Source organism: Sesamum indicum, linkage group LG12 (assembly GCF_026168435.1).
Source record: "Sesamum indicum cultivar Baizhima isolate 11 linkage group LG12, ASM2616843v1, whole genome shotgun sequence".
Lineage (NCBI taxonomy): Eukaryota > Viridiplantae > Streptophyta > Magnoliopsida > Lamiales > Pedaliaceae > Sesamum > Sesamum indicum.
In genome coordinates, this window is record NC_142668.1 from 12,721,037 (window position 1) to 12,738,568 (window position 17,532).

The 17,532-nt window shown below is 34.7% G+C and overlaps 2 protein-coding genes across 5 annotated transcripts; both read left to right on the plus strand.

Annotated features, from left to right (window-relative positions):
- Positions 1-8,366: 8,366 nt before the first annotated feature.
- LOC105174807 (calcium/calmodulin-regulated receptor-like kinase 1) lies at positions 8,367-12,422 on the plus strand. The gene is made up of 8 exons (XM_011097005.3): positions 8,367-8,720; positions 9,457-9,826; positions 10,358-10,511; positions 10,656-10,782; positions 10,926-11,011; positions 11,179-11,250; positions 11,376-11,579; positions 11,803-12,422. Exons 2-8 carry the CDS (start codon positions 9,513-9,515, stop codon positions 12,136-12,138), a joined length of 1,293 nt encoding a protein of 430 aa, XP_011095307.2. The 5' UTR covers positions 8,367-8,720; positions 9,457-9,512; the 3' UTR covers positions 12,139-12,422.
- A 505-nt stretch (positions 12,423-12,927) lies between these two features.
- On the plus strand, positions 12,928-16,890 carry LOC105174808 (NAD(P)-binding Rossmann-fold superfamily protein). 4 transcript variants are annotated; one of them, XM_088876446.1, is made up of 7 exons: positions 12,928-13,119; positions 13,722-13,948; positions 15,363-15,530; positions 15,603-15,856; positions 15,954-16,113; positions 16,214-16,424; positions 16,532-16,890. In XM_088876446.1, exons 2-7 carry the CDS (start codon positions 13,819-13,821, stop codon positions 16,689-16,691), a joined length of 1,083 nt encoding a protein of 360 aa, XP_088732572.1. In that variant the 5' UTR covers positions 12,928-13,119; positions 13,722-13,818; the 3' UTR covers positions 16,692-16,890. The 4 variants fall into 4 exon arrangements, with proteins under 4 accessions (XP_088732572.1, XP_020554052.2, XP_011095308.2 ...); XM_020698393.2 differs by having other exon boundaries at positions 12,935-13,119; positions 15,603-15,868; XM_011097006.3 differs by having other exon boundaries at positions 12,944-13,119; positions 15,651-15,868.
- The last annotated feature ends 642 nt before the right edge of the window (positions 16,891-17,532 follow it).

A 17,532-nucleotide genomic window follows, 5' to 3' on the forward strand; every position in this document is an offset into this window, starting at 1 on the left:
CTCCAACGTGACGTAGGGAGTTGGCATACGCAGTGGTTGACGGGTGTAACAGTCTGACCAATTATATAAATGTCATCCCATTGAAATTTGACCAGTTTGACCTGGCGTGGCAACGCGGTATGGCTGACTGTCCCTCACAACAGTCACAGGCACACGCTCGAAATCCATTAATTTGTAACAATATAATATTATTTTAATTCGGAAGAAATTAGTTATCATATGGGAAAAAGCGTTCACATTCATTATTATTTTAATACTTAATAAAAGAATTGAAAGGAATGAGCGTTCACATTACAACCATGGAGCATGTGTATACTATTATTTATATTTAACTATATATGAAATTTATTATTAATTAGAATGATTAATATAAAAAATTGATATTTAGGACAAAGACATATAATTGTTGGCTATAAATATTTAATTATTATAGCTACACCATATGATTTATGAATTAAGATATGATTATCTATTGATTAATTCAATTAGATTATGAATGTAAGTTGTAGTCAAAGTTAATTTGGTTACGAATTAACAAAGATTAGATCGTGGTTGCAACTTTTTCTAAAAGTATATTTGAAGAATCTAATAAAGAAAGTATAATTATTTCAAATAAATCAGAGTAATCTATAATATACTTTAATTATGATAATTGCTGAGTAAAGTATAATCAATTAGCTACCCCACATAAGCTATTTTATTGAAATATATATTTAATTTTTCTCTATATGTGAATAATTTATAAGTATTCTTATAAATAATATATAGACTCAAATTCACCAATTTTCTAGTACAGAAAAGAAAAATAATTAGCTACATGGATTTTTTTTTAAATAAAAATCAGTTACATCAATAGGTAAAATTTATATTCAACGTAATTGATATTTTTCTATAATTTTTACATTCAATTCATATGCTTTTTCAAAAAAAATAATCACATTCACACTAGAAAGAAAATGACGAGTGGAAATATATATGTATATATATATGCAATATGTGATGGATGGCGTGGTGGCGATGGGACATGAGTAGAGAGAGGCGAGAACCCTAAAGGAATCTCATAAAGAACAAACACATATTAGTCCAGATGCAAATTACTTAATTATGAATCATGACTGCTTTTTCCTATGTATATATATATATATATATGAATTTAGTGAAACATGTCTCTCTCTCTCTCTCTCACTCTCTCTCTCTCTCTCTCTCCAACTTTTCCTTCAGTCATTTGGTTTCTTTCCTAGGTTGATCAATTTAAGTCTAGCTATACATATAAAGATTCATATATGTCTTAAACTCCAAGTGAGGCGCATTAATTTGTGGTTAACATGTGGAAATGTGTTTGGAAATGGGAGTGTCGTGAACCTCGGGTTCATTGATGTAAATGTCTAAAAATCAATGATGAGGAGTGGAAAATAGGGGTTTACATATACATTCATAAGGAAAAATGGCAACACTTAATTGGGATATTGATTATTTCACTATAGTCATTGGCTTTGAACTCATCTACAATCAATTACTTCGACGCTTTTAATCCAGGTTGAATTGCAAGTTATGAATTCCACTTTACTTTTTTTCATTTATTTTATATATTAACAAATAATGTGTTGGGTATATATTATCAGTGATGAGCTCAAAGAATACAAGCCTTAATCATCTATTAGAGAAGATCGTGGGTTTTGAAAATTTCTTGATATTACAGTTCAAATTTACAATAATATTAACATATAATTACAATCTACAAATAACAGTAAATGAAGAACAAGAACAGAAAAGGAGATAAATGGCTCAAGGAGCCAGATCCGGAGGAGGGTAGCCCACAGCCACCAAGGTTGGCAACCACTTCACCGGTTGCAATACCCAAATCACGCCACCAACTTTCAGTCACACGAACCACTAAAACCATTCAAATTTCTCACTTAGAACTGCAGAGAACCACTCAGAAAACCATTTATGGAAATCTAGTTCATGAAGAACTGTTAATCAGAAGACAAGGGGGAAGACAATTTCTGTTTTTGGTTCTGCTCTGGTTGTTCTATTCACCTTCGCCAGAAAAACTAACGGCTTAAATAAGGAGGATGACATTGATGTTGGAGAGAGAGGGAAACGACAGGCAAGAAAACCACGAACAGATCAGAGAGAGAAGAGGCCAAGGAGAAAAAGAGACGGGGAGAAAATTAGGGTTAGGAATTCATTCATCACACCTGGTCGGGTCAAGTGGGTCGGGTGGCATAGGTCGGCTGAACCAAAGAATGGGCCAGGGCACCAAAATGGGCAGCCATCCAGGTGGGTGATTTTAGTGCTGTTGGGTTGGGTCTATCCAATTAAATCATGGGCCATATTTTTTTCAACATTATGGAATTTAATAAAACAAAATATACTTTTATCATATAACAAAATAATCTTAGAACAGAACTACATACGAAGGAAAAATTGATGGACTAATTATTCTTTTGATATATATGTATATAGATTATTTATTTTAAAATACTATCATATTTTACGTTTCATTTTTTAACATATTCAAGATTCATGTTATCAATATACATACATATATATATGTATCCAAAAAACCAAATATTATACAAATGGATATAATTTATGAGATGAAAATTGAATATTATTTTATAATAAAATATTGAAAGTAATAATGAAGAAGAAAATATCAAGTGGTATGGTAGTCGTAATTTCGACCAAATTTCTGTCTTTCAAAAGTGTGGGAACTTGATTTTGACCAAAACACCAACTCTGCTCTTCAGTGCTTCGTAGTTACCCCCATAATAGAATCTGTTGTCGGATTGGATATTGGTTAACTCATCTCTATATATATAGATAGATAACTGGACCTCATATTTTATTAATTGAAGTCGTGCTTTCTTGCTAGAAATTTCCTTGAGAGTTTCCACGAATATCGCCGTGATATCCTTTCTGATGAAAAGTCGTGCTAAAAATTAGAACATGAAATATACACTATACAAATGGCGGAGCCAAGGTTAATAATCCCATTGTAAATATTGACTTGAGCATCATATGATTAACGTTGCACTCCACTCAACATCATATTCATGATAATAAATTTCATCCAATCAAAGTTGAACAAACTCCACGGAATCAACCTATTTACATTAAGCTCCGATGGCCAAGGTTTCAAGATTTTAAAATAATAATAATAATAATAATTTCATCACAAAACAGCATATGAAAATGCCCTACACCCTCCCTGAATCTAAAGGCTCAGCAACAAACACAACAAGAATCCTAAACCACCAGTTAAGACAACGTGGGAAGATGAGCACTAATTGTTGATTACATAATTATAAATATGTAAATCATGATTAAGTAGATAATCCCATGCCACTCTCAACCAGATTACATCATTAATTAATTAGTTCAAACAAGTATTATATATCTCCCGTCCACTAAGCGCGTCGGCAACAACACTTAATTACGGTCAACCCCAAGAACAAGAAAGAAAACCCCAGTTTCATAAACTATTAATTTTGTGTTCCCGCTCTATCTTATCGCATGCAACCAGTAACAATATCTATAATCGTGTTTTCTGCTCAATTTATGTCACTTGATCATAGACTTGAAAGTGATGCAACACCTAAAGTGCATTTTTATTTATAACTGCTACAGTTTAAATTTCAGACCAAAATTGCCAGGAATTTTCTGACAATCAAATCCTTAACAAGATTTTAGTTATGGGTCAAAGTATTGGGGCCAACTACATAGGTTGTAATGAATGAATGAAGGAAATCAACTTTGGAAACTGGGCTCAACTTTTTATTATCTTTATCAACGTACAATATTAGGCCCAATACTTAGAAATTATGTATATATGCCTACCATTTGGGTCTGGAGATGTTTGTTTTAATTTGTTTGGATGTTGTAGGAACCCACGTCCAGTTGTGAACGTTAATACGTCAACATTTATCTAAGTCTAATCATTACCCATTATTTTTTCGCTGGCCCGACCCAACCCAACACAAGATCTCGATAGGCCTAAAAAATGAATCTAGCCATTCATGTCCAAAAATTTGGGTTATGTTTGGACCCCGACTCTGTTTTTTTTTTAAGGGTGCACAGAAAAAAGTAAAATAGAGAACTACTTGGTAGAAATTTACTCTACCTTAAGTCATTCGATCCTGTAATTTACTTTGTGTAAAGGCATTAACTCGTCGTTCCACTTGAACCGTCGCCATCATTTTTTATAATGATTTCTGTATCTAAATTCATATTAGGATTTGAATAATCAAATTTTGATTTTCTCAATTAAAATGCCTTCTAAATTTCTTTTTCAAGTTAAACATTGCATTGTATGATAAACTAATTAACACAAACAATTTGATTTAAATAAAGAAAAGTATTAAATAATTCCACGTGAATTGAACAGCCCAAAAGGGGTTGAATTGGAGTTTTGGACAAGTATTCGGAACCCACTTATATCCATCCTTGTGTACATGACACCCTGTCTGTCCAAGATGCAGCACGCTGCACGTGCAAACATGTGTTCCTAACATGTACTGCCATCCAACTTTCTTAATATTCACACACACATTGTAATAAGATTGATAGTCTTTTTTGAAAGAAAATGAATTGCGATTAATGGGTGCATGTGTGAGTACAAACGGACTCTATCATAACACCATCACTCCACACTTTTAAACTCTCGGATCTCGCTCGAAATATATAACCTCGACTAGTTGGATCGAACACGGCCACATACTCTTCTAAAATCAAGTGATTGGGTCATGGGGATAAAAATACGAATGTAAGACTCGTCGGGTTCGTCCCCGACAATGACCCTCCGACACTCAAATTAGAGTTGATCGAGGTAAAAATATGCGAACTGGAGATAGTAGATCAAAAATATCAAGTAGGCCTCAATAAGTAATGCGTCGAGTATTTATAGGCTCATGTGGATACTGTTGCTTGGACCACGTGTTATAATCAAGATGATGGGCGTCTTCAATCTGATGACCCTCTTTGAGTCGGGTATTGTACTATAAAATGGGCCTATCCGACTCGCTTCCACTGGGGCGCGGATCCTAGGCTCGCAAATGATGGAAATACCCTTCATTGAGGGTATTTGCGGTACTCTATCTGAAATTTGGGGTTTTCCCCATCACTCTCCAATATTCACTGCATCATGGTGTTTATATATTGTCATTATTAGGTGAGATTTAAATTCAATTTTTGTTATATATTCCAATTTTTTCTCTTGATATGCACAGTATCAGAATTTTTTTACATAATTTCAAATGACGTAAAGTATTTTGTTCAACACCATTCTCGTAAAAATTTAAAATTATGAATATCTATCTCAATTTATTTATTTATTTAATTTATTAAAATATTAATTTAATTATGTATGTAATTATGAGTGGGGTGCGTAGAACAAGAAGTGAGTAAACTCCGAAAATGCCGTATCCGCACTTGGGGGTTTTGTATGTGAACTCCGTCCCGTTTCATTACAAGCATGTAATAAGGCAGGGGCAGATTGTCCCCTGTTTTGGCAGCAAACCCCTCAGCTTCGTTAATCCCGTCAAAACATTCCCCCCTTCTTTAATTAATTAAAACTCACCAATCCACCTCAACTCCCAATGACAACACGACAAATCCAAAATATGCCAAATTTACCCTTTGCCAAGCAAAACCCCCTTTTATTAATTTATCATTTTCTTGAATTTTTAATTTGAAATGTGAGTTGGGTTTCATGACGTTTCTGCACGTCCTAGACTAGTTTCCATGAATCTCCTTTGATTTATCAGATCCATATCATTTTTATTTTATATATGTATATATACACACTCTTCATTCGACGTGCCATATGTTTCTGCATGACTACAACTATGAATTGGTATTCATTTCTAATTAATCATATCACTCTATGTTTCTTTTCTCTCTTTTCGTTCTAAACATTCTTAAAATTGATATTTCTAAACAACGAGGGAGTAATATATAAAACCAATTATTTATGCATGCTATGAGTCATATTAAATAAATTATCGATAACATGAGATTGAAAAATTAAGTCGATCAGGATCAACAATATACCCCCCATAATAGTTATAATATAGATCACTCATAATGATCTCAGTTCTAAAAATTACAAGTACACATCGTACACATTATAACATGAATTACACACAGTCTTCAAATTCATTATCTTTCTTTTTAATATTTCAATATTATTTCGCCCTTACGATTATATTTAACTTCTGAATGCTATCATTTTTTCTTTTATTAATAATTATAAATGCTATTAGATACAAGTTAGGAATAACTTTGCCGCTCTTTCTTAAAATTTAATATAATTATACATAAACATTCTATAGTGTGAAAATTATATTTAATACTCCTGATATTTATTTTCGTCTAATAAAAAGATCCATCTATTAGTCAAAATATGCAAAATTTTTAGATGAAAATTCATGCTTACCCTAATTTAACTTATTACATGTCAAATAAATATTTTATGACCAACTATCTTCGTAAGGGTGAAAATGTACCTCCGTACATGCATTAGTATGTGAAAATATATAAGGGTAGTTTGATCAGAAAATATTTGTTCAAAATACAATAAATTAGTAATAACTCAATCAGAACTAAATAATAATTTTTATTCATTTTATTTTTTTTTACTAATATCAATGAATTCGTTGAATTTTAATTAATATAGAGATCTATTTATTGGATGACTACAAATTTGAAAATATTAGATATAATTAATTAAAAATCATGATAAATCCACGATTAATTAACAACAGATTTAAAGGAATAACGATGTAATCATCCCTACAAGTTATACAAGCCCGGTAATATCGATGCTGCAATATTTTAATTTTTTTTATTTCTACTAATCAAGAGCTTGTTGCTCATAGTCAACTTATGAGTTGAGAAAAGTTTGGAGTAGAAAGCACCTAATTAACATGGGTGACGTTTACGTTGTCAGTAGATGAATGAATTTTTCTTGTGTCACAATTTTTAATTTAATTATGCCAAATAATTAGATTAGGTTAAGAGTTGATTAGAGCTATTACTGTCATTCAAAACTAATTTAACCATAACATCCACCAATTTTGCATTAATGATTCGAAAATATCTACTAATGTTTGGGTCCAATAGCTAAAAAGTTAAGGTCTCGACAATAAGTTCGAGATCATAAATTTGAGTTCCAATAGACGTGTGGGTATTTATCTCACTTAGTTTGAGTTTATTAAGTTTATTAATCGAATCAATATATTTCTCGATTTATTAGTATTTTATGTAAATTAGGAGAATTACCCTCAAATAAACCTAACCCTACTCTCCACCCGACTGATGTACAAGATGGAAATGCCAATAATGCTTAATTTAATTGGTGAAGTTGATGTCCAGTAACTATAAATTCTGAAATGACAATGTGATTGCAATCAATTTACTGAGAAAAAAAATTGTAGCACAATGAAGCTTAGTTTAACTGGTGAAGTTGATTAGCCATAACTATAAGATTCTGAAATGAAAAAGAAAATTGAGACACAACTGATGTTTAATTTAATTTGTGAAGTTGATGCCCCATAATTTTAGAATTCTAACATGAATATGATGTGGGAAAATGAAAAAATACGAGGAAGTATGAATAGTTGTGGTTGAATATTAAAATAATGTAATTTTCAAAATATTAAATTAAAATTAAAAAAATCAGTTGAGAGTTCGCATCACATTAATTAGAGAATCATGGAAATACAGCCACAAAAAGATAAAATCTACAGTTAATACGTATCATTACATATTTTCCACTTATTTCAATGAAATAACGCTAATTTTACTCAATTATCACTTACGACCCAAACAATGCCTTCATCTGTATGGATGAAATCCAACTGCTTTTAATGAGAAATTGATGCATGTGTTGTACCAAAATGACCAAAATTTCCTGCACACTTAACCCATATTTGTGGCCCTTTTCAAGTAATTAATTTTTTTTTTACCTCAACTTAATTTGATTGTACAACCACATCCCAATTATTGTTGTATTTTTTTTTTTTTATAATTAACAACTCATTTGGGCTTAAAGAAAATAAAAGACTGGCTCACGGAATCGGCTTATAACTCAGAGTTGTTCAATGGGGTAAGGTTGAGATTTCATGAATAATTTTAAAATAATATTTTTTTTAATTTTATATTTTATTTTATATGAATTTATTGTTTTATTTTGTTACGCATAATATATTATAAACTGATATAATACTAAGTTTATTAAGAATATTGATGTAATTATTATAAAAAAAGATAGTGTATAGATATCATTATTTTGTGAGGAAGGCAACAGGGCACATTCTGGCTTTTAACATGAGTACGAAACGTGAGTGATGGATGGATGGGAGATCCCGAGGAGGGCATTATGGGAAAGCAGCAGTTCCACATTGCATACTCCACTCCACGCGCAGTGTCGTTTCATCTCTCACTACCCACGTTACTCGATTTAAAATTCCACAAGAAAACAAAGCAAACTTTCGCTGCCTCCCTTCGCCACTTGCTGCCCCTTAATTTTCAGTCTTAGAACTCCAATATGGAAAAATTCCCATCCGGCCTTTCCTGATTTTATCTTCACATCCACTCTCGCTTCTGGTTTCTTCCTCTTCGTTGCATTGTCGACGCACCCGGAAAAGCATCTGAATGCCAACTCTCGTATGCAGATTTTATTAAGGCAACGTTCATAGAGAAATTGGGAAAAGGTAAGAGGTAGTAATGTCAGTCAGTGCGTTACATTCTTCTCTTTGAAATCCTGCTTCTGTACCTCTTATTATGTGTGTGTGTTTTTTCTTTTTTTTGGAATGTTTTTGCTATTTTTAGTAACTTCTTTTTTCTCCATTTTTGTTGGGGGATATGTTGGTTTCTGTTTTTTCTTTTTCTCTATCCCAAGTTGATTAAAGCTCGATCTGGGCTCTTCTCCTCTGCTTCCGATTCTTTGTTTGCTTGATCTGGAGCTGTTCATTGGTCTTGTGTTTTATGTGGTTTGACAAATTTTGTGGGGCAAATTCAAACTTGTGTTTGTTTTGGCAACTCGCTGGAAAGTCTAACTAAAGCTTAGGAATCTTCGCGTCTCTGCATTCAGCTGTTTTTTGCTGAAATTTTGCTGCGAGTTTGACTGTCAAATTGTCAGAACTTTAGACCCAAGTTTGTGGTCTCTGTCTATTGCTTGCTGTTATGTTTAGAGGAAAGGTTTGTTCATGGGCTTGCGTCTTTACCTCTATTTCATTCTTATTGCATGAAATGAAGTAAATATTTTATGCGACGTTTCTATGTCTACAGTGCTCACGTTGACATTCATGTCTTAAAAAAGAAATCCTCTCTGTTTGAGGTACTTATGTGAACATTGGATAAAGCTATAAGAGAATTTCGTGGCTAGATGTTTTCTTGTCCTCAAGCTTTTAAGGTATTGATCTGATTAAATTACGTTTTGTTTTGCAGGTTTATGGATGGATGATTTATTGACAGGTGACACAGACTGAACTGGGAGGACAGAGATGAGAGAGGAGTCGTCAGGCTTAATAGTTGGTATATCAATAGGAGTGGTGATCGGGGTGGCTTTGGCTGTAGCTGCGTTCTTTTGCATTAGGTACCATAGGAAACGGTCCCAGATAGGGAATAGCAGTTCTAGGAGGGCCGCAACCATCCCTATTCGTGCGAATGGAGCTGATTCTTGTTCGGTATTGTCAGACTCATCGATCGGGACTGAGTCACCAAAGTCAACCTTACAGAACGGCATCTCATTCTGGCTCAGTGGACTTAAAAAGGCCAATGTGATTCCTGCGTCAGGGATATTAGAATACTCTTACAAGTATGTATTTGTTGTTTTTTGCCACTTTTGGGTGTAAATATATGAAATTTGGATGACCCATAGTGTGAGCTATTTACGGAGGATGAGGAAACTTAAGTCTTGGTGGCATTTCCATCCATGGTTTCAATACTGATCTGCATGGAAAACCTGTGAAATTGAAAACACACATGTTAATTGATGTTGTGTGTGAGTTAGGAAGGCTTATTGTTTTGTTTACAACAGGACAAATTACATTAATTGGGAAGTAGAAGGATAGGATGACTGAAAATTAGCCTAAGTATTTTACATTACCTCATAGGGTTGAACGACAGTATATGCCTAAAAAAAATGGTCTCCACTGATATGTAAGAAAGCTTGAAAGATATAGTGCTCTCTAGTGGTTGATGTCGTCATTTTATTGATTGTGATTGATACCAGATATTATTTCTACATATGTTCTTTTTGCATATAAAATCAGGTGGTAAACGCACATAATAGTGTGCTCTGTTGAATTATTTTGCAACAAAATAAATTTTGTTGATACACAATCAGGGACCTGCAGAAAGCGACCTGTAATTTTACCACATTAATTGGTCAAGGGGCATATGGACCTGTTTACAAAGCTCAGATGTCAACTGGTGAGACTGTTGCGGTTAAAATGCTTGCTAGTGACTCTAAGCAAGGGGAGAAAGAGTTTCAAACTGAGGTATTTGTTTTGAGAAGTAACATATAGCTGCTTTCCTATACTGTACATACTTTTCCAAACAGAAAATGGTCCATTACATTGTCAAGAATGGCAGTTGACTCCATCAGTGGCATAAGTTAACTTTTCCACTAATTTAATTCTCAGGTTACGTTATTAGGGAGGTTACATCACAGAAACCTTGTGAATTTGGTCGGCTACTGTGCAGAGAAGAACCAGCACATGCTAATTTATGTGTACATGAGTAGAGGAAGTTTGGCTTCTCATCTGTATAGTAAGTTCCCTAAGCCTATCCTTGTATGTCTGATAGAAGAAGAGTCATTCTTTTGAAACTAGTACTGCTCCATCTTCTGCTAAGTGCTAACCCTGTTGTTAGTTGAGTGGCTACTAAGCAAAATGGTTTTTTGGTGTCTTCAGGTGAGAAATTTGAACCATTGAACTGGGAATTAAGGGTCCAAATAGCTCTTGATGTGGCCAGGGGCTTGGAGTATCTTCATGATGGTGTAAGTTGAATTAGTCGTTCTTGTGCAGTAGGTGGCTAGGAGTTGTCTTTCTTGCACTTGCAGTTGTTCTAAGCTTTTTTATTCTCCTTTCTTCTTATCTATCTTGTAATCACATGGTATTACATGTCTACCGTTCCTTCACCGGATGCTTATATAATTGACTTCAGGCAGTTCCTCCTGTGATACATCGAGACATCAAATCATCCAATATTTTATTGGATCAGTCCATGAGAGCTAGGGTACGGTTCTGTTGGTTGTTCATACTTTTCCTGTGGAATACATATCATAACGTAACCAAATTACAATCTATAAACTAATCAATGCATTTGCTAAGGTTTTGATGCGCGACATGTCTATTACGTAGGTGGCTGACTTTGGACTGTCAAGGGAAGAGATGGTTAGCAAGCATGCATCCCATATTCGAGGGACTTTTGGATATCTTGATCCTGAATATATATCAACACGTTCATTTACAAAAAAAAGTGATGTTTATAGCTATGGGGTTTTGCTATTTGAACTTATTGCTGGAAGAAATCCTCTCCAGGGTCTTATGGAGCATGTTGAGCTCGTAAGTTCTCTTCCCGATCTGAATTTGCATTTGCTATATTTTGGAAGTGCGGAGGAACTTTGCGTAGGATCTAAACTTTGACTGATGTAGATTGAACTTCCCCTCTGTTTGTTAGTGCATTACTAGTTATTTACCTATGGAGTATTAGGCATGCATGGTCGCATATTCACTAATTATGAATACTCGACTGTTTTTTTTTTTAATATTTATTTAATTATGGTAGGCTGCCATGAATACTGAAGGCAAAGTCGGATGGGAAGAAATAGGTGATCCTCGTCTCAAGGGGAACTTTGATGTTGAGGAACTCAATCAAGTGGCTGCCCTTGCACACAAATGCGTGAGTCCCGTCCCAAGGAGAAGGCCATCGACGCGGGACATTGTTCAGGTTCTCTCGAGGATTCTCAAATACAGACACAGTAGGAAGCGCGACATGGAAGACTTAACTCCTAGAGCACATGAGGTGATCATCAACACGAGTCAATCAGAAAGTCGGACTCCAATACCTGAACACCACCGAGTAGAATCATTGGACAGCACGACTGACTCAGTTGATGTTTAAACGACGGATTTTTTCCTTTTTTTTCTTTGTGGTGGTGGGGGTTTCATCAATCATCTTTCACATATGAAAGATCTTTGTTTTTACTTATTTTGGCTTTGATCTGTAACATATCTTCAGCTGTATAGGATTTAGAATCACATCATAGCTTGAAGTTGAGGTCAAGCTAGGCTTGAATCCAGTTTCTCCAATCCTTGGTAATCTCGTTGTAATATGGTAATCCTTTTTGACATCTTGTCTTTGATTTCCATCAAGTTTGTGTATATGAATTGTGGAATTCAAATGAAGCTGAAGTATCTGCTCATAGTACTCTTATTCTCAAGAGCACCAACCAGCTATCCAACTTGTCCAGGAGCCAAGTCAAGTATCTGTCAATCATTTAACTAAACATCTATTGCATATCGAGCATAGCATCTACAATATCAATTAACGAAATTGGAGAGACGATGCGGCAAAACTGTTTGCCGGGACCAATTTTGTCTTTTTTTTTCCGGTTATAAGTTAGGGTTGCATCTTACGTTGCACTCCAAATAAATCTTTTTTATAGTGTGAAAATATGATTGTTTATAAATGTTTTTATTGAGAATATATTAATTTGCTACAATATGAAACACATTTTCATTAATTAATTCATATACATTCTCAATTTCATATGATAATTCATACAAAATTGAAAACCATATTTAACACTCAAAACTAAACATCAACAGTTAAAACACAATCAACAGGCTGTATTTACAAACACTTCTTTTGGAGCATGTGCTCATACCAACTCAAATGTTCGAGAAGGTAGAACGATTTTAGCTTAAACTGGAGAAAACCGGACCCGAATACAAATTGTGGTTCTCCAATTATCTATTCCGTCTCATAGTGGTGTAACAGTAGTGTAGTTAACTTAGAAGCTATCAACCCAATAACTAAACAAGGAGAAGAATGTGCGGAAAACAGTGGCAATGGCGGCTCCCATGAGCTCCTTTGCTCGAAGTACGCCTCTAATTTCCTCTATGTTTTCTTTTCTTAATTATATTATGTTCAAAATGCCTGAAATTCTCAAACGGATCGTCGTGTGGTTTGTTTGGTTTGGTATTTGGGCGTCATTTTGGGCTCCAATTTCATGAGTCTTCGATCCTTTCGATTTCCAATTAAGCAGCCGGAAAGGTGCTGTGTTTTGGGCTTCCGAGCAACGAGAATTACTTCCAGTGCTTCTAAATAATCTCCGTAAATTGAATGCTTGAAGGCTTGCTAAGGAATTATAAACGGCATTTTATGTCTTCCTAGAAAAGAGTGAAATGGCAAAGGGAAGATTCAAGAATGAGACAGAAATTTATATATTTCTAATTTGAAATGTTAGTGGAAATCTGTATCTCTTTTGGGTTTGATGAATTAGAATTTATCTTAATCCTCTAGGGATCAGGGTGGGAGAGAAGTTCTTGTTTGTTCTGTTTTGGTTTATGCTACTTAAGTCTGTATCTTAGTTAAAGGTACTCTGCTTCAAATGTAGGTGTATGTTGCTTTATATACCGGAAACAAAGAAGGCATAAGCAAGTTATAAGGAATCTGCTAACATCTTCTACTACACCGTGCAGGTTAAATCAATAGAACCTCCATGTCAAGTTGATGCTTTGAACTGCATTTTGTGCTCATTGTTTTCGTGCCTGATTGGTAAATTTATACTGCATTTGTATGGAAGAGAGAAGAGAAAGGAAGGGGAAGACATACTGTGTGACAGGGGGGACAGGTTACATAGGATCATGGCTCGTGAAGTCTCTCCTGGAAAGAGGCTACACTGTTCATGCCACTCTCCGGAGTCCTGGTTAGACATTCGTTTGAGGTTCTCTGACGCTTCCTTTCAGTTGACTATACCAGCATTTTCTTTCAAGCACCTAGCAAGGAAAAACAATGTGTTTTTTCATTTGTTTGTCTATTCATTCTTTTTTTCTGAAAAATTATGCCTCATGAGAAAAAATATCAATTTGTCTTTTGAGACTTATGCTTTTTTCTGCCCAAAACTGAGATAGTGGTATTTGTGGTTTTTAAATAAACATTCTAATCAGAATTTGTGAACAAAAAGGGTAATAAAAGAGACATCTTTCACCAAAAATGAAAATTTCATAATAAATGGATGTTGAAAGTCAAAAACCTCATTGGGCGGGCGAGAATCACTTTTTAATATGATAGATAGCATAGCTCAAATGAAAATGGGGAAAAGGATTGTTCGCGAATAACTGCCATGGCACCTTTCCTTGGATTAGGAGCTTGGGTTTCCAGTGTTTATTTCCATTTATTTTCTTAAATTTCCATTTCAATTACAGTTTTATATTTAACTTGAAATCGGTATAACGTAAAAGAATTTTGTTATTGAAGTGAATTAAATTGACTAACAATGTTAGTATATGAGTAAGAAATGGTTGGTTGACCAGGAAAAACAAACCAAACAGTTGTTTTTGTTTTTGGAAATTCTTTTTCTTGAGTTGCATTTTCTTTTTGACTAATTTAGATGGAAACTTGGATCTTAATACTAATTAATTGAAGCCAATAGGAAATGGAACATTCTAATAAAAGATTAAAACTCAGAAGAACGGACAATAATTTGGGTAAGCCTATACTAGTTCCAAAATTCATACTTATCAGTCTGTCTTAATTTTGGGAAAATATTGGACCACCCATCTTATTTCCATCTGGTAAAGCCTGATTCGGTCCTCTCATATTTTACAAGGCACTATACCATAGTTTTCATTATCCATAAACATATTGTAACCTTACTAGCAGGATAAATTGTGAAAACTTTAATATATGCTTACAAGAAGGTTCGACTTGAGCATAACTTTTCTGTCTTGTAAGCAAACTGCCTCAGATTGATTTATTTTTGTGGAGAAAATGAAATTCTTAAATACACGTTAATACTACCTTGGGAAAATATATTGCTGTTCTTTTCTTTCGTTAGACAAAAGTTGTGGTCCCTTTGATGTTATAGTCGGACCTGTAATAATCTTTCATTGAACAAAGTCGTGGTCCCATTGATGTTATAATCAAACACGTAATAAGTAAAGCCACTTCTCACACTGTCTTAAATACTGAAGGCCCTTCCAATTATAGTAAAGTTTTCTGATTGTCTTGGACACGGCCATTTTGGAGGAACCACGTAAGTCCTTGTAATGATTTCTGATTTTATATTCTTTATTGGTTTCTTCTGTTTTAATAAAACATAATGTGATTTTATTTTCCAGAGAAGGCATCTCATTTGTTCAAGTCGTGGCAAGGCGGGGATAGGTTGCGTCTATTCAGGGCTGATTTACTGGAAGATGGAAGTTTCGATGAGGCAGTAATAGGCTGTGATGGTGTATTCCATGTTGCAGCTTCAATGGAATTTGGGGTGCCAGCTGTAGAAGATCTTGGTAACTCTCCCTACCTTAGCCTCTCTGTTCGTGTTGTAGGTCACCTGAATCCAATAATTATAATACTTTTAGGAGACCAACTTGAAAATCTCACATTCATCGACTTCTTTTCTCTTAAAGAAAGCTACGTTAAAACCGAAGTCATAAATCCAGCAATAAGAGGGACGCGTAACGTTCTCAAGGCTTGTTTAAGATCAAATACTGCTAGGAGGATTGTTTTTACATCATCAATAAGCACATTGACTGCCAAAAACAGCTCCGGAGGATGGATACCAATAGTTGATGAGGCTTGCCAGACACATGTTCATCATGTTTTAAAGACAAAAGCAAGTGGCTGGGTATCATTTCGCCTTCAAATATTTGGAATACACAATTATTGAATTTTCATTTTAACTTTGAAGTTCACATAAAAGTCTTGATTAGGTCTATGCGCTCGCGAAGCTTTTGACAGAAGAGGCAGCTTTCCAGTATGCAGAAGAGAACGGCATTGATCTGATATCAGTGATAACAACCACTGTAGGTGGTCCCTTCCTCACTCCAACAGTTCCATCAAGCATTCAAGTTCTCCTCTCCCCAATTACAGGTTACTTTGTTATCTTTGAAATTTACATTTCATATTCAACATGTGGATTTGACATACATTCTAGGATGGTGAAGATATAATAACGATGTGATTGCTTTAGGTGATCCTAAGATGCTCTCAATTATGGACTCTGTGAACTCAAGAATGGGGTCAATCGCGTTAGTTCACATTGAAGATATATGTAATGCACATGTGTTCCTTATGGAGCATCCGAAGGCTGAAGGTCGATACATATGCTGCATCCAGAGTTGTGTGATGTCTGAACTGGTTGGGCTTCTTAGAAAAGAGTACCCTTGTTCCACTGCACAGAGGTTGTCAGAGTTATAAATTCTGTCTTTTATAGAATATAGCCTAAGAAATAATAGTCAGACATTTGAATCTAAGTCTCATGTTTCCAATTTTTTCTGTGTAATTGTAGGTCTTCCAGCATGGAGCATGATTCGATCCCAGCTGAGATTTCTTCTAAGAAGATTAGAGACATGGGATTTGAGTTCAAGTATGGTATTCAAGATATTATTCATCAGACTATCAGAAAGTGTGTGGATTGTGGCTTTCTACCACCCACTCGTAACAAGTAAGCCAATGCGTTATACATATGATTGCACGAGTTTAACTCTAATCAAAGATTTAGCCAACCCTTTAGTTTATGCTGCAGTCATTGAAAAAGTATGTGAGAGCCCACCAAAGTAATACTTAAGAGTATCAATGTTCGCCTATTTGACTGATTTCTGATTCAAGATATAGAGCTCTCTCGTTTCACTTTCTTTTCTCAAAGAATACTTATACCATGAACCTAAAGTTGAGTTAGAATTAAAGTTTCATGTGCAATAGCATTATTTATTCAATTCAACTCCAGCTTTGGAGATAGCCATATAAGCACCAAGTGGTAGCTTCTGCCCGAAAATTGAGCGACTATTTAGTGAAAATTCTTTATGTTTTTCTTGGGAACATTGTTTCCTGACGGCCCTAGACATTTTCAAGACTTGCCCAGATCCCGTCAGGAATCAAGGGCCATAAGAGAAAGTGCTCAGCAGCATCTTCATAAGTTTCAAAACAGATGGAAAAGTGTGCAAGTGTAGAAACAAGGCTGGTCCCTTCTCAAGAGTCTAAATCAGCATTAAATGCCCTGTTTATATTCTCTCACCACTTTCAAACTTTCAAATATCAAATGCGGGTTTCAATTCAAATTAATACCTGAAGTCAGACAAAGTTATGGGGGATGGATGTGTTCATAAATTGGCTTGTAGGGCAGCGTATTTAAAGCCACGCAGTGCTGCAGATATTGCTCCACAGCATGTACTTTTTAAAAACTCAATGTCCTTCAAAAAATTGGACCCAATTTGAATTTTTTCATGAAAGACATCCAGATTTGGATTTGTTTACGAGTACATAAATCGACGGGCTCTATATCCTGGATAA

Bases quoted from the DNA above. Each gene is read 5' to 3' on its own strand.
- LOC105174807 (XM_011097005.3), top strand. From the start codon at position 9,513: ATGAGAGAGGAGTCGTCAGGCTTAATAGTTGGTATATCAATAGGAGTG. The intron at 10,512-10,655 runs GTATTTGTTTTG...TTTAATTCTCAG, and splicing joins AGAAAGAGTTTCAAACTGAG to GTTACGTTATTAGGGAGGTT. The intron at 11,251-11,375 runs GTACGGTTCTGT...TCTATTACGTAG, and splicing joins ATCAGTCCATGAGAGCTAGG to GTGGCTGACTTTGGACTGTC.
- LOC105174808 (XM_020698393.2), top strand. From the start codon at position 13,819: ATGGAAGAGAGAAGAGAAAGGAAGGGGAAGACATACTGTGTGACAGGG. The intron at 15,531-15,602 runs GTAACTCTCCCT...TAATACTTTTAG, and splicing joins GCCAGCTGTAGAAGATCTTG to GAGACCAACTTGAAAATCTC. The intron at 16,425-16,531 runs GTTGTCAGAGTT...GTGTAATTGTAG, and splicing joins CCTTGTTCCACTGCACAGAG to GTCTTCCAGCATGGAGCATG.